Genomic DNA, 13,132 nt, shown 5'->3' with positions numbered 1-13,132 from the left:
GATCTTGGTCAAGTTCTACTTTGGGAACCATGCAAGGGTCCGAGGTGGTTTTTGTGTCTTGGGCCTACGATTAATGCTACGGACACCAGGCCTACTGCGCCCACTCCTGAGATTGCTCGGCCGACGATGAGGAGGACGGAGTTCGGAGCCACAACGCACAAGACGGATCCCAACTCAAAGACGAGCAGCGCGGCGAGGAACAGACGTCAGCTGGGGACTCGTCGGTTCTACCTAGTAAGTACGGCGCAAGTTGAACTACATTGTCGGAATAAGTGTGCGATTGGACGAAGGTTGACCAAAGTCGAGATTTCGGGAAGATCGCAGCAACAAAGTCTTTCGAGTGTGACTAACACAAACAGTCAATCAAGCCTTCGGGATCGTCAGAGGCTCCTGTCCTGCTTTTGTACCAAGAACGAAACGGCATCTCGCATCTCCCCTGACCAAAAGTATTCCATTGGCGATATCGGTCCGTATGGGGCCCAAATCGTCAAGCATGACCGAAACCATCATGGCAATTGGAACCTACCGAAAATTACAGAAACCGGTGCCCGCGTCATTTTCATCTTCAGCCCAGCAGGAGTAAAACCTGCTACAGCACTCCGGTTTGGTATTTTGTGTTGTAGGCTGTTTTCTTCAGGCAGACAGTTATCCCTGTAGCTTGTGCTTACAGTGGATGCTAACATCATCCTGAATCCGGGCTTAAGACGGGAGCATGCGGCAACCTGTCGTTGACCATCGGATGTCGGGGGTTAAAATGACACCCGACTCCGTGGTTCTTCGACCACCCAGGACCAATCATACCTCACCATTGATCACCGGCCTTCGATCTACGGAGCTTAAGAATGCTACCGATCCCCGTACCTTTCCATGGGTTCCGGTCTGCACCTCTTGACTCTTCTTCCATCACCAGCCCTCAACCGAGCATCAATGTTCGCTAGCTCTCGGTTGACTCAGACTTTTTCTTGATACATGCAGCTCATATGGCTCTTTGAATCGGTCCAAACGGTGAGGTTTGCTTGCATCTTAATCACCCATCATGTCCGACGGCGGAAGCCCCGACATTGCACACGCCAGGAAATCCCGGGCTTGCATCAACTGCGCTCGTCTGAAAATCAGATGTAGATGGCCACCGGACTCGGGCCATAATGAATCGACCGACTGTTCCAGGTAATTTCTATTATCTGCAGTGGTGTCTTTCTCTTGCACCAAGACTTTCAGTGGACTTACGGTGTGCAAAGATGTTCCCGCATGAACTTAACATGCCACGTACCGGAGCCCGCCCCGAGGAAGAGACGGGGTAAGTCGAGGTAAGTAAAAAGAGAAGAGCAAAAACAACACACATCCTGCTGTAGCCAAGTCCGTCTGATGGTCTTTGTAACCCAGTGTCGGCGTTTTATCAAGCTCCGAAGTTCGACTGACGTTCAAGTAGTCGGGTTACGGAACTGGAAAGGAAAATTGATGGTCTGGTCAACCTCTTTCAGACACGGCAGCAGTCCCGGGAAGCGCAAGGCCTGAACTCGACCACGACAACCCCGAGTAACGGGGACCACAACCCAATGCCATACACGGGGCTGACCATACCTGGCCTCGATCGATCATCAGCCACACAGGCCACTCCGAGCGGTGTGAGTCCAGACACTAACCAAAACCGCAACACGCCCCCAGGAGTGGGTGCAAGGCAGACCGATAAGACCTTCTATCTGGTCCCTGACTTCAGTCTCTCCGTCGAGAAGGCGGAGGAGTACCTGAACATTTACCGAACGCGTATGGTTCCCAACTTCCCCTTCGTACCCATCCCTCCCAGCACAACGGCCGCCGAGCTTCATGACAAGAAGCGATTCCTCTTCTGGTGCATCATGCAAGCCGTCGTACCCCAGACTGCTGCCGTTCAAAAAGCTGTCGATGACTGGGTCCGTCGACATGCTGCCATGCATGTCATTGTCCTAAAGGACAATTCGATCGAATTACTGCAGGGCCTCGTGGTCTACGTCGCCTGGTGAGTTCGTCCCCTGCTTCTCCGAATTTGTACCTAACCGTGCCCTTGGAACGGGTACTGGCCTTGGAACGGGTACTGGCATGTGTTGGGAAAGGGTTGATCTGACAAGTAGTCGAAACAGGGGCGAGGTTCATCAACTAGTGGGCACCAATGCCAACTCACTACTCCAGATGGCTATTGGTCTGGTAATGGACTTCACCATACAAACACTCGGCGGGCCACTGGGCTGGATGCCAAAAACCTTGCAGGCCGATGCGTGGGTTCTTGTGGGCCGAGGAAAGCAGTCCGAACTGACAAAACACACCCTTGAAGAGCAAAGGGCAATCCTGGGCGGCTATTTCATCGCGTCTAGGTATGTTTCTTTCCTCTCCCTAACCACATCGTCGAAAGGGAACTGAGGTTTGCTGCCAGTGTACCCGCGGCGATGCGGAAATACTCGCAAATCCAGTTCACGCCACATCTTGTGCGATGCTCCAAGGCCATCCGCGAGGCCTCGGAACTGCCGTCTGATCAGCAACTACTCGCCCTCATCCGCATGCAAAATGTTGGGGACCGCATTCGTGCCGTGTTTCCAAGTCCGGACAGGGAAGAGGGGGAGCCACTTCCCATCTTTCGGGAACACTTCAATGTAGTTCTGTCGTCGATTCGCAAGGAGATCCTCGCCATCGAGCTGGAAGAGCCCATCGTCAACAAGGAACAACGTGAGTCCGAACCTTACCCTCATTCCCAAGAGTCGAAACACTGACAGCCACGGGAATCAGCCATATTATGGGCTCATTATAAGACATTAATGGTTCGGTTATACGAACCGTGCTTAGGCTTACGTGCAGCGAGTCCCTTGGAGGCGGTGACCCCGACTGAGCCATACAGCCGGACCGAAGCGCTCTGGCACTGCCTCCAAGCAATCCAAACCTCTTCGGCGGCTTTGCTGGACCTAGAGGTCGAGGTGTTTGCCTATCTTCCCTTCAACTTGATTGCGGACGTGGCATATTCAATGATGGCATCGCACCGTCTGTTGTTAGAGGACACGACAAACGACTGGGACGTGTCCATGGCGCGTCAGAAGCTGGATTTGCCGGAGATCACGCGCCGCGTAGGAGACAAGTTCGAGGAGGCGGACAGAGTGGCCCTCGTCGTCGGCCAAAAGCGGCGTTTGTTCGAGGACAACAGCTCGAGGTGGTCCAACTACGCACACCGAGCCAGATGGATACGGCAGTGGTACCTGACCAAAGCTGTGCCGCCGCCGCATGAGACGACGACGACGACGACGAACCAGGCACAGTTGGGTTCCGAATCAACAGCATTCTTGAACGAGGCCAACCTGTCATGGTTGGGGGGCATCTCGATGGACCAGGGGTTTTGGGAGGCGATGATGCTGGACGGCCCTGGACAGATACCGTTTGATGCCTCCATGGTTTTGCCGGACCAGTCCATGTTACCGCCCATGCCATCCACGTCATAGAACGGCTATACAAAGCTCATTCCAGTTGCAGATGCTGTCGTTGACATTTGAAATGGACCGAAGTCTGTGTGAGATCGAGTGAACGACCTTTGAGCGGGTTGGCCAACCAAAATGCAACATCTAGCTCGGCTTTGGGCCTTCACCACAGCAAGGGTGCAGGTACTTGCAGGTTATGGCCGGGCTCAACGGCCTGCACACCGCTTTCTACAACCACCTCGTGACTTTTGTCTGCGTGTTTCTGCTGTCACCCAGCTCGCGTACCAGGCATGACTCTCATTTACGCCTCATACTCTGCCACCCGAGCTGCGGGGCATATTTTCTCTAGTCCAGAACCCCCTGTTTTGCAAGAGATTCAGCTCCATGAACAACCTCTGCCCCTGCAGTGCCGACATATTCCATACTCGACTGCGACCTGTAGCTAGCCCGCTGAAACGAGCTCAACCTTCAGAAACGGGCATTATGGTTCCTACTCTATTCCACGAGGATGCCACCAACCTCCTCCTGTCGATCTCGGAACCCCACCACCCCTCGCTGTTCCGGCAGCGGGGCCGGCCCTAGCCAGCTAAGATAGCTCAACGTCAACGCCAACTCGAGCTTGACCTTGCTCATCAGTTATCAAAACTACGCAATAGAGCTGGACACCTTGAACGGAATACTTGGCGACTTTACTATAACGAAAATCGTTGGGTGATGCATGCCGACAGGTCACTATTTCCCGTGACAACGCGTGAGAGTCGGCCGATTATCAGCAAGTTCACAGACCTTGGCAGACCATGCAGGTAGGCCACACATTCTGGGTTCACTAGTCTTCCTTGGACCGTCTTGGCGCCCTATCACGATTCATCTGAAATTGCAACATGGCCGTCTTTATCGCTGCCCCTTCGGCCTCGAGCAAATCCCGCCTCAATTTGCCGTGCCTGGGGTCCCCCACCCCGGAACCCCCTCGTCCCCCACTCCGGCAGCTAACTAGCATCAGAGTTGCCATGGCTGTCATTTGAGGCTGTCATTTGAGGTGGATATTCTGGGGAATCCGGGGTAACAGTAATGCAGGTTGCTCAAACAAGAGTATACTGTTGCAAAGCCGAAAATCCAGGAGTTCATAAAGGCGGTGCAGAACCCAAAAAAGACTGATATCGTTCGATGATCAGGCCACGGCAGTTATACGTGTTACACCTCTTTTCACAGAGCCCTTCTGCAACCGTCGCCGTCGTTACGCAGCCTACCTATTGACCAACGCCGACGCGATGTCGGGCTGGAAGTACGCACTTGCTTTGAGCAAGCAAGATGTCTTAACTGCCACACCGCCAGGAACAGTAAGGCTGCTAGGTAAGCTCTCAAGTGTTCCATTCTCACCACTCCAATGTGACACTTGTATGGGTTGGTTGGCCATGCGTGGCATCTGGTAGTGACTTTTATGCCAACGACATGTCTCCTTATAGCCGAGGACGAGTCCACTACCAGATCATTGAGGTCTTCCAACTCTCTGATCCGATTCCCGCAACCATCCGAAGACCCGGCAGACCCCCTCAACTGGGCCCAATGGCGCAAATTCGGGCTGCTGCTGACTGTCTCGCTTTATTCTTTCGTCGGCAACTTCACCAGTTCAGGCATTGCACCGGCACTGTCACTCTGGTTCAAGGAGTTCCCACACGATGTGCGGCCGTTTAGCGACCTGTCGTACTTCATCGCTGTACGTTATCCCCACCATCCTCTCATGCTAGGAGCTCGGATGGTCTGACGTATGACGGCTTCTACAGGTCAACGTCTTGTTCCTCGGGGCATCCAACATCTGGTGGGTACCATTGTCGAACATCTTTGGCCGGAGGCCGGTGCTCCTCGTCGCGACTCTGATCATGACTGTCTGCACCGTCTGGTGCGCCGTTTCGTCCTCTTACAGCTCCGTGCTGGCTGCGAGGTTGTTCCAGGGTATCGGAGCCGGCGCCTCCGAGTCCGTGGCGCCCGCTCTGATCGGCGAGGTCTTTTTCGTTGACGAGCGCGGCCGCGCGATGGTGAGCGAACCTTACCAATAATGCCGAAACGTTCTTTATGGTTCTGACCCATTTGTGAAAGGCCATCTACACGGTCTTCCTCGCCTCAGGATCGCTGATTGGCGGCATCGCCGGCGGTTACATCGGTTATGATGTAGGATGGGCGTACATCTTCTGGGTCGGAGTCGCCCTTTCCGCAGCTTGCTTCGTTGGCACCTTATTTCTCGTGCCCGAGACCCTCTACGACCGAATCGTCCCATCCATCGACTCCCCAGGTGGCTCTCAATGCGAGGAAAAGGGGACGGAAAGCCATCTTGAGGATACCCGAAGCCGAACCCTGGACTACCGCCCATACACCTATGGCAGATCCCTTGGATTCACTCATTACCGCGGCAATGTGGTCAGCCACTTCTTGGCACCGTGGAAGACTCTCAGGTTCCCTGGCACTTGGGTAGTCATGTTCCACTACGCCGGACTCGTTGGTGGGATCGTCACCATCTCCACAGTCGGGCCCCAGATTATGGCCGCACCACCGTATCTCTGGGGAGCCAATGCTGGGCTTATCAATGTTGGAGGAATCATCGGCACCATCTTGGGGGCCCTGTACACCTACTTTCTCTCCGACAAACAGCTCAAAAGGAAGGTCAAGACTTCGGGCAGCGGTTTCGCGGAAGCAGAGAGCAGGCTGCCGACCATGTTCCTTTCTCTCGGCATTTCAACCGGCGGGTTCTTCGTCTTTGGATTTACTGGCCAGTACCCATCCAGAGCCGGATGGGTTGGTCTCTGTGTCGGGTTTGCCATGGTTTCCTTTGGGCTGATGCAGTTGCCCTCGATCGGATTTAACTACGTGGGTTCAGCAGTCTCCTCTAATCACGAACGGTTACTGACCCATATCTCATCAAACACAGATCATCGATGCCTATCAACATCACGCCAGTGATTGCTTCGTCATGGTGACTATTATGCGAGCCATCATTGCTTTTGCCTGGACGTTCTTCGTTGCCGAGTGGGTCGAGAAGAAGGGCACTGCAGAGCCGTTCGGCATCTTTGGAATGCTCATGGGGCTCTTCTCGCTTCTGACTGTCCCGCTGTGGCTGTACGGCAAGAGAATGAGGATCGCGACAAGGGACTTGGTGGAGAAATAAAGATGCTGGTCACGTGCGATACAAACCTCGCAGTCGATGAATGGCGTCTCTGATAAGCCCGGAACGTTGGCGATAGGCTTCGCTAGACGCACTGGTTGATGATAGCCGGCCCGAGTCTCTCCTTGCTGGGTTAAGTTCCATGATTCCAATCGTCTTCATCATGGTCGATTTGGGACTTAAGCCCGTCAAATTTAGGTGTTTCGTGTCTACTGCTGTTATCTTATTAAAACCATTGATTGAAAATTCAACACCTGCCATTTATCGGCGTGAAAGGGCTCACATTTGAGAGTTCTTGATGAGATCCAAGCCAGATGTCATGTTATCTACACCTCGAAAAAGAAATACACCCCTTGACGATTGGGGTCCTCGGCATAGGGTGAGTCCTGCCCTAAGATCAAGTTCCTCCGAATACAGAGAACACTAAATGTAACAAAAGACCCTCAGTAAAACAAATAAAGTAGTCCGAGAGCAACAATGGGAACATTGGTGATCAGATGCGCTTTCGCCTTCGCCCTCCCAACCTCGACTGCTTCCGTCGATGCCCCCGGGCTGCTCAGGTATTCCGTAACGACGGCGGCGCCACTGAATCCGACACCGGCTCCCAGCACCAAAACGATACCGACGCAGCGGCGGACCGCCGCGGCAGCTACCGGCGACGCGCGGCAGACGTCGGAGAAATTCCCATAGAGGACCAGAGCCAGGATGCAGGAGGACATGTGTAGGTTCCTAGCCCCCTTGACCTTGACTAGGGCATGGTGGAAGGCGTCAAACTGGGCGGGCGTTACCGAGTCTCGGCGCGGCGGGACGAGCCCAAATGTCGCAGCCCCGCCGTCGGGTTTGACGAGATTGAAGACCCCGTCGGCGGCGCCGAGGAGGGCGAGGAGGCCTGTGAAGAGCGGAAGGGCCGCTGGTTTCCAGAATGCAGGAGAAGGGTTGAGAGAGGCCATTGGGTCAGGGTTGTGATGAAGACTCTGACTGACTGGCTGTCGTAGATAATGCCAAAGCCTTGAATTGAACGCAGAAACCGAGTGTTCATACAGAATTAAAGACCGAGTAGTTTGCCTTGCTTGTTGGTGTTGGTTTGACGTCCTTTGGCGTCAGCCTCAGCGGCCGTTGTCCATCGTTGGGGTTGGGGGCCACGTAATCACGTGGCTGTCAGACTGTCTACTTTAGGCCGCTCGGCAATTATTTAGGATTGAAAATTGGTCTAGGCTACTCTGGGTCGGCCGGCCGGCTTTTCTTGATGAACGCGACCTGAGGGGGGGTGCAACTCCTTTCGGCTCGTCGATGACGGAGCACCCGGCTGTATTGTATGGCAGTCAACTTATTGATCCGGAGCAGTGTATCTAGCTTTGGCTCGTTCCTTCTAACATGGATCAGCAAAACAGATGACAATGGTATTGATCGATCGGTCCTCGAGATAAAGATGCCAACGACTTCTAGTAGCAATCGAAGACAAGGGTTCCAGCAATTCCGTTCTGCACCCTTCTCAACCAACTGACCACCTCAGAAAATATCAAATGCCACTCGTACTCCTCGTACTCAACCCTCAGTCTTCATCTTCTCCAACTACATGGCTGATCAGTGTTGTAGCTACAAGACTGTGTCCCGTTGTTCATCTGGAGAACTCATGGTTGGTTTCTTCAAGAGCAGAACCCGGAACCAGCAGTAGTGTATCCGTATGCCTAGATTAACGAGTCAGCCAGGATTCTGAAGCGGTTTTAGGTGAAATGCCTGTTCTTACCTTTTTCCAGCCAGGAATGCTCAGGTACGCTGTCAAATGTCAGCCTGGAATCTCGAAGCTTGACAAAATCAATGAGAGGAGACTTACCGGACTCCATGTATCCGTTGCCTCGTGCGGAGCAGGTGCCGGCAATCCAGTTCACGGCGTCCACCCACTCCCCGACGCTGCAAGGGTTGCCGCTGGGGGAGTACGAGCACATGTACGCGACGGCGGTGCCGTAACGGCTGTAGAGCGACTCGCCGTTGTAAAACCGCCGGCCGCCCTCCTCCAGGCAGCCGTTGTAGAAGTACTGCCAGGCGCCGCCGTTGTAGAAGTCCCACTGGCCGATCCACTGGAGGCTGACGCAGACGGGATAGGTGCCGCTGGGCCAGGCGACGGCTCGCTTCTCAAGGCCCTCGGCGTCAGTGGCGGCGGCGGTGGCGTTGGCGAGGGAGAGGTCGATGTCGGCGATCTTGGTGTGGACCTCGGCGCCGGTGCCGTCGGTGCGGACGACGTAGATGCCGTCCTCGCCCTCGAGAGGCACCACATAGGCTGAGGACGCGGCGAAGAAGGCCAGAGAGGCGGTTATGACGCTAAGCAACTTGGACACCATTGTGACGGCAGGAAGTACTTTGCGTGAGGTGGCTAAGATAAGTTGGAACACTGGGCTGTTCCCTTGCTATGATAGATGTTGTTGCTTCTAATGCAAAACATAGCCTTCCGAGGTCATGATCGTGTCATTTATACTTGATTTTTTTCTCCACTGGCAAGACTCAATGCTCTGGATCACAGGAGTCTTGGGCATCTTGGCATGAACCAATCGTTCAGCGGCAGCTGAGTAAGTTTCGCTTTCCCACTGCCCACCACAGAGACTGTTTCTATTGAAGAGAGGCTGTATCGAACTTCGCGCCGTTCCAGGCCCTTAGTTGGAGCATGAGAAGGAGTAATGGTTCCATCGGCCCGCTCCGCCTGACCCGCATCGTTCGCGTGCTTACTGAGCCGCCATACCGTGACATGTGTCTGGCTCCATATACCTTCTCTTTTCAGAATGCGATCAGTTATACCAGAGCAACGTCTTGCACATAGTTGTCCGAGGCTTCGGCATAGATTGTTGTCCACCGAACCGACGCCATGGTCGTACCGAACTCGTCTTGCGCAAGGTGACGAGCTCATGGCATACTGATGTCTATTATTCAATTTGAGGCAGGTGTAGATGAGAGCCAACTATGGAGATACGACGATGTTGATAAGTCCCATTGAACCCAAGGTTTTCCGAGAATAGTTGTGCAATAAACCTCACCGGTTGGTCTAGTTAGCCCAATTGGTGGGAAAAGTCACATACATGCGGTGGCTCAGTTCTTGGCCTGCGTTCGTCTGTCGCAGATTGCTTACTCATTGACCATGTCAATCTTGCAGAACACGGGCGCCAAGGGAAAGCGTTGAGTGTGGCGAGCCCAAACGTGGACCTCTTAAATCACACTGGCCAAGCTGGCCAAGGACGAAAGTTTTGGGTCTGGAACAGTTTTCAAAACACTTCGGGGGAGCAAAGTGATTTCGTTACATGAGAGCACGTCTTGATCTCGTGGCCAGACCTGGATGTGTGAGGGGGTCATCAAACCCAGAACGACCGGTTGTTCAGCACGGAAGCCAAAGCCGCTGAAACCGATCCGGCCCCTCAAGGTGGGTCTAGGCAAAGTTGGCTGACTTGCCAAAAGCCGGCGGCCGACGGGATCGGTCGTCTGGTTTCTTCAGAATCGCCGAATACGGATACGCGGCCGGGCGGTAATGGGTGGGGCTCCGGCGTGCTCCGTGAGGAACCGGCGGGCCCGCGACCGATAGGCAGCGTGTCCCGGGCCGCCGAGTCCCCTGGCGCGTGAATGCAACGGACCTCAGCATCTAGGTTGACGTTCGGATCATCGGATCCTTCAGCAGCGCGCCATTTTGGTACTGACTGCGGGTTATACTCGAGCCGCAGACCTTTGCTTCATGAGTCCAAATGGAGTGGTCTTGCTACCGGTCTCGAAGATACAGACGAGTGGGAAAGGGGCATGACGTTGGTGACAGGCACGTCAGGGTGAGTGCGTGCGAGATGTAATGACAGAGATTGGCCGGGCAGAGGTTTTTTCTAGTCCAAGGATTCCTGGTTCGAGTCGCTGGCGCATGAGTATGATGACAACAAGAAACGAACAAGCGCATGCACTTTGGGGATTTTCTTGCATACAAGTGCCGCAATTTAGAATCGACAGCTCACATGGGTTCCGATCGCTGTGGGTAACGGCATTGTCACACCACGAGCGTTGGTTTCGCGGGCGGGTCGGGCAGGGAACTACGACGGGGAGCATGGATAAGTGTTGTGGGAACCCGTGTTCGAGAAGGGGCTTTGGCGAGCGAATCTTCGCTGAAAACTCGGAGAGGAAGAATAAGGAGCGAAACGACAGGCTGGCTGGCTGCTCGTGGTGTCAGACTGTGAGGCCGGGAAGGCTGGGCTAGAACTGCGAAGACAGGACGAATCCCGAGGGCGATGCTCCCACCGCCTGTTGTTTCGGCCCGTCAGAAGTGGGTTCTGACTCGGGGGAGGCTCGCTGCTCGTAAGACGGCTTGGGATGGGGTGATGATGATGTTATCCGGAGCGGTCGGAAAAACACGGCAGCCAAAAGGCGAAGCTGGAATCTGGGAAGAAACGACAGGGAGCACTGAGCTCTGATGCGACTGTCGAGCACATTGTCGAAAGGCAATCTTTGTTTGTCGGCAGCAAAGTCATGATTCTTGACTTGCAGTTTTGCGTTGGGGAATCTTCACCACGACGACCTACCACGTCGTGGCTGAGTGAAAATGCAAAGCCACAGTGGAATGACAAGCCTATGGCAAGGCGTTGCTCCATCCAGCAAGCCACACCATGAGCCCGCTAAGGAGGCATTGGTTATTGGCCGGATATTCCGCACCGGCAATGACAATGATCAGACCCGTAACGGCCCGGTCATGCTCCACTCTCGCCGTTGAACCCTGGCAACTGAATCATCCAACTTCTGCCCGACATGTCACCGCACCCACTTCGCTTTCGATTCCCGCGCCCATCAACCTTGCACCGGCCACCGTACGAAGCAGACGTTGATGAACTTTGCATCTAAGCACGAGCATTGGATCAGCCCGATCGCGCCACCACACAGTTTACGCAGCAGACACATCTTATCATCGTGTCCCATCCAAACAGGCGGCGCCCTTTGTACCGGCAAGGGCCACGTCGATTGGCCATTGCCTGACCATCTGGCAGCTAGCCCCTGGCATTCAGCCCTGGCATTCGCCATCTATTTTAGCGCTTGCGGTCTACGGATACGCTGCACCACCATCTCGTGCTGATCGACTCCGACTTCTCTCCGTCCACACACCTCTTAGACCGCCGCACACTTCCTGCCCCTTCGTTGTTTCTTTGGTCTCGTCACCGGGTTCTTTAAATATGACCGTCCTCGGCACCTAATCGAGGGCCTGTACCGGTGTTTCTAATCGGCACAGAGCATACGTTTCCTCCAACCTATCTACCCCTACCGCGTTGACTACGTCACCAACATGTCTGCCATCAAATCTCCAATAGACTCGTTACCGAACGAGGTGAGCAACCTCCTCCTGGGACCACCGCATCTCCCGCCTTGCTGTCTTGTCCGATCTGACTGTGTCCTCTTCCGCTAGCTCCTCATCGCTGTCCTATCCACTATCAATTCTCGCGAGCTGCTCCCATTGACCCTCGTCGACCGCCGCTTCGATGCCACAGCGACAACCATCCTGCAACACCGCCTCCTCCATACTGTCAAGATGGAAGGCCACGACATGGTTCTAGAGAGCTATCATCCTGTCGCCAAGCAGTCGACGCCGACCATGACATGTCGCTTCCTGGGACTCAGCTTCCCGAATCACACGCGGACCGGTGAACAAGATATGGATCTCCGGGACCTCTCTCAGCTCTACTCGCACTTCCGTCCTGTTGTTTCCGAGGAGACGCGGCGCATGTGGAGGATTTTCGGCCGACGTCTGCCTGGCGCCCCCATCGAGCAAGAGATCGGCGACGAACCAGTCACCCAAGAGCTCATCCTGGACGATGGAGAGCTGTTCTCCCAGCTCTGCACCACTACGAGCCTGATCAAGTCTGGTTCAATCCCCAGTCTTCTCTCTAGCTACAGTAACATCACACATGGCGTGGTGCGCGTGTGGAGGAATTGGCTGGCCGAGGCAGCGGCCAGCAGCGGCATTTGTCCGGCTGGTAGGAGTAATGATCAGAACACAATCTTGTGGACTGATGCTGCAAGGACTGTGGGTTTGAAACTTCGAGTCACCGAGGTAACCCTAGAGCGTCTACCGCCTTACCATGGCTTGGACGAGGATCCGCCTGTCGCGTATTCTCTTCATTACGAGGGTAAGTTCAACCCAGCTCCCCCCCTTTTTAAGTTATCCCGAAACCGAAATAGCTGACAATGACATCAGAGTTGCTGGTTCGCACAAATCATCTCCTGCTGGCCCTAGAAAAATCGGCTTTGCAAGACGTTGCCATTCCAGGCAGAGCAACCATCATAGCTCCTATTTAGGGACCAGTTCTGTGCGCAGCTGATACCGAGCCAGTCTGTCAAACATAGAACACGCATAGAAGGTGACCTGCGCTACTAAACAATCTTCACTGGCGAGAATTACACTTAGAGACATTAGGTAGAAAGGGTACATAACAAAGAAGGTTCCTGGCTGCCTTAGCCAGCAATTCCCGTTATTTGGAACTTAGATCTATAGTCTAACTACTTCTCAGCCCTGAGTCAAATTGCTACTATCACCAGCCAA

The 13,132-nt window shown here is 54.2% G+C and overlaps 6 protein-coding genes across 6 annotated transcripts; 3 read left to right on the top strand and 3 right to left on the bottom strand.

Annotated features, from left to right (window-relative positions):
* Positions 1-91: 91 nt before the first annotated feature.
* On the bottom strand, positions 92-686 carry CH63R_13877 (uncharacterized protein; the record flags this gene model as incomplete). Its single annotated transcript, XM_018308851.1, has 2 exons — positions 92-333; positions 527-686. 2 exons carry the CDS (start codon positions 684-686, stop codon positions 92-94), a joined length of 402 nt encoding a protein of 133 aa, XP_018151169.1.
* A 562-nt stretch (positions 687-1,248) lies between these two features.
* Positions 1,249-3,458, top strand: CH63R_13876 (C6 transcription factor; the record flags this gene model as incomplete). The annotated part of the gene is made up of 5 exons (XM_018308850.1): positions 1,249-1,307; positions 1,430-1,996; positions 2,118-2,348; positions 2,387-2,697; positions 2,827-3,458. The coding sequence occupies 5 exons, from the start codon at positions 1,249-1,251 to the stop codon at positions 3,456-3,458; spliced, it is 1,800 nt and encodes a 599-aa protein (XP_018151168.1).
* Positions 3,459-4,702: 1,244 nt separating this feature from the next.
* CH63R_13875 (Major facilitator superfamily transporter) lies at positions 4,703-6,591 on the top strand (the record flags this gene model as incomplete). The annotated part of the gene is made up of 5 exons (XM_018308849.1): positions 4,703-4,784; positions 4,898-5,148; positions 5,216-5,467; positions 5,529-6,293; positions 6,355-6,591. The coding sequence occupies 5 exons, from the start codon at positions 4,703-4,705 to the stop codon at positions 6,589-6,591; spliced, it is 1,587 nt and encodes a 528-aa protein (XP_018151167.1).
* Positions 6,592-7,031: 440 nt separating this feature from the next.
* On the bottom strand, positions 7,032-7,538 carry CH63R_13874 (uncharacterized protein; the record flags this gene model as incomplete). Its single annotated transcript, XM_018308848.1, has 1 exon — positions 7,032-7,538. One exon carries the CDS (start codon positions 7,536-7,538, stop codon positions 7,032-7,034), a length of 507 nt encoding a protein of 168 aa, XP_018151166.1.
* Positions 7,539-8,234: 696 nt separating this feature from the next.
* CH63R_13873 (uncharacterized protein) lies at positions 8,235-8,927 on the bottom strand (the record flags this gene model as incomplete). The annotated part of the gene is made up of 3 exons (XM_018308847.1): positions 8,235-8,276; positions 8,336-8,364; positions 8,423-8,927. The coding sequence occupies 3 exons, from the start codon at positions 8,925-8,927 to the stop codon at positions 8,235-8,237; spliced, it is 576 nt and encodes a 191-aa protein (XP_018151165.1).
* A 2,951-nt stretch (positions 8,928-11,878) lies between these two features.
* CH63R_13872 (F-box domain-containing protein) lies at positions 11,879-12,888 on the top strand (the record flags this gene model as incomplete). The annotated part of the gene is made up of 3 exons (XM_018308846.1): positions 11,879-11,920; positions 11,999-12,719; positions 12,788-12,888. The coding sequence occupies 3 exons, from the start codon at positions 11,879-11,881 to the stop codon at positions 12,886-12,888; spliced, it is 864 nt and encodes a 287-aa protein (XP_018151164.1).
* Positions 12,889-13,132: the final 244 nt, after the last annotated feature.

The sequence above is a fragment of the Colletotrichum higginsianum genome, chromosome 10 (assembly GCF_001672515.1).
Source record: "Colletotrichum higginsianum IMI 349063 chromosome 10, whole genome shotgun sequence".
NCBI classification, from domain to species: Eukaryota; Fungi; Ascomycota; class Sordariomycetes; order Glomerellales; family Glomerellaceae; genus Colletotrichum; species Colletotrichum higginsianum.
Note: the sequence above shows the minus strand (reverse complement) of the source record. Positions and strands in the feature narration are given on the sequence as shown.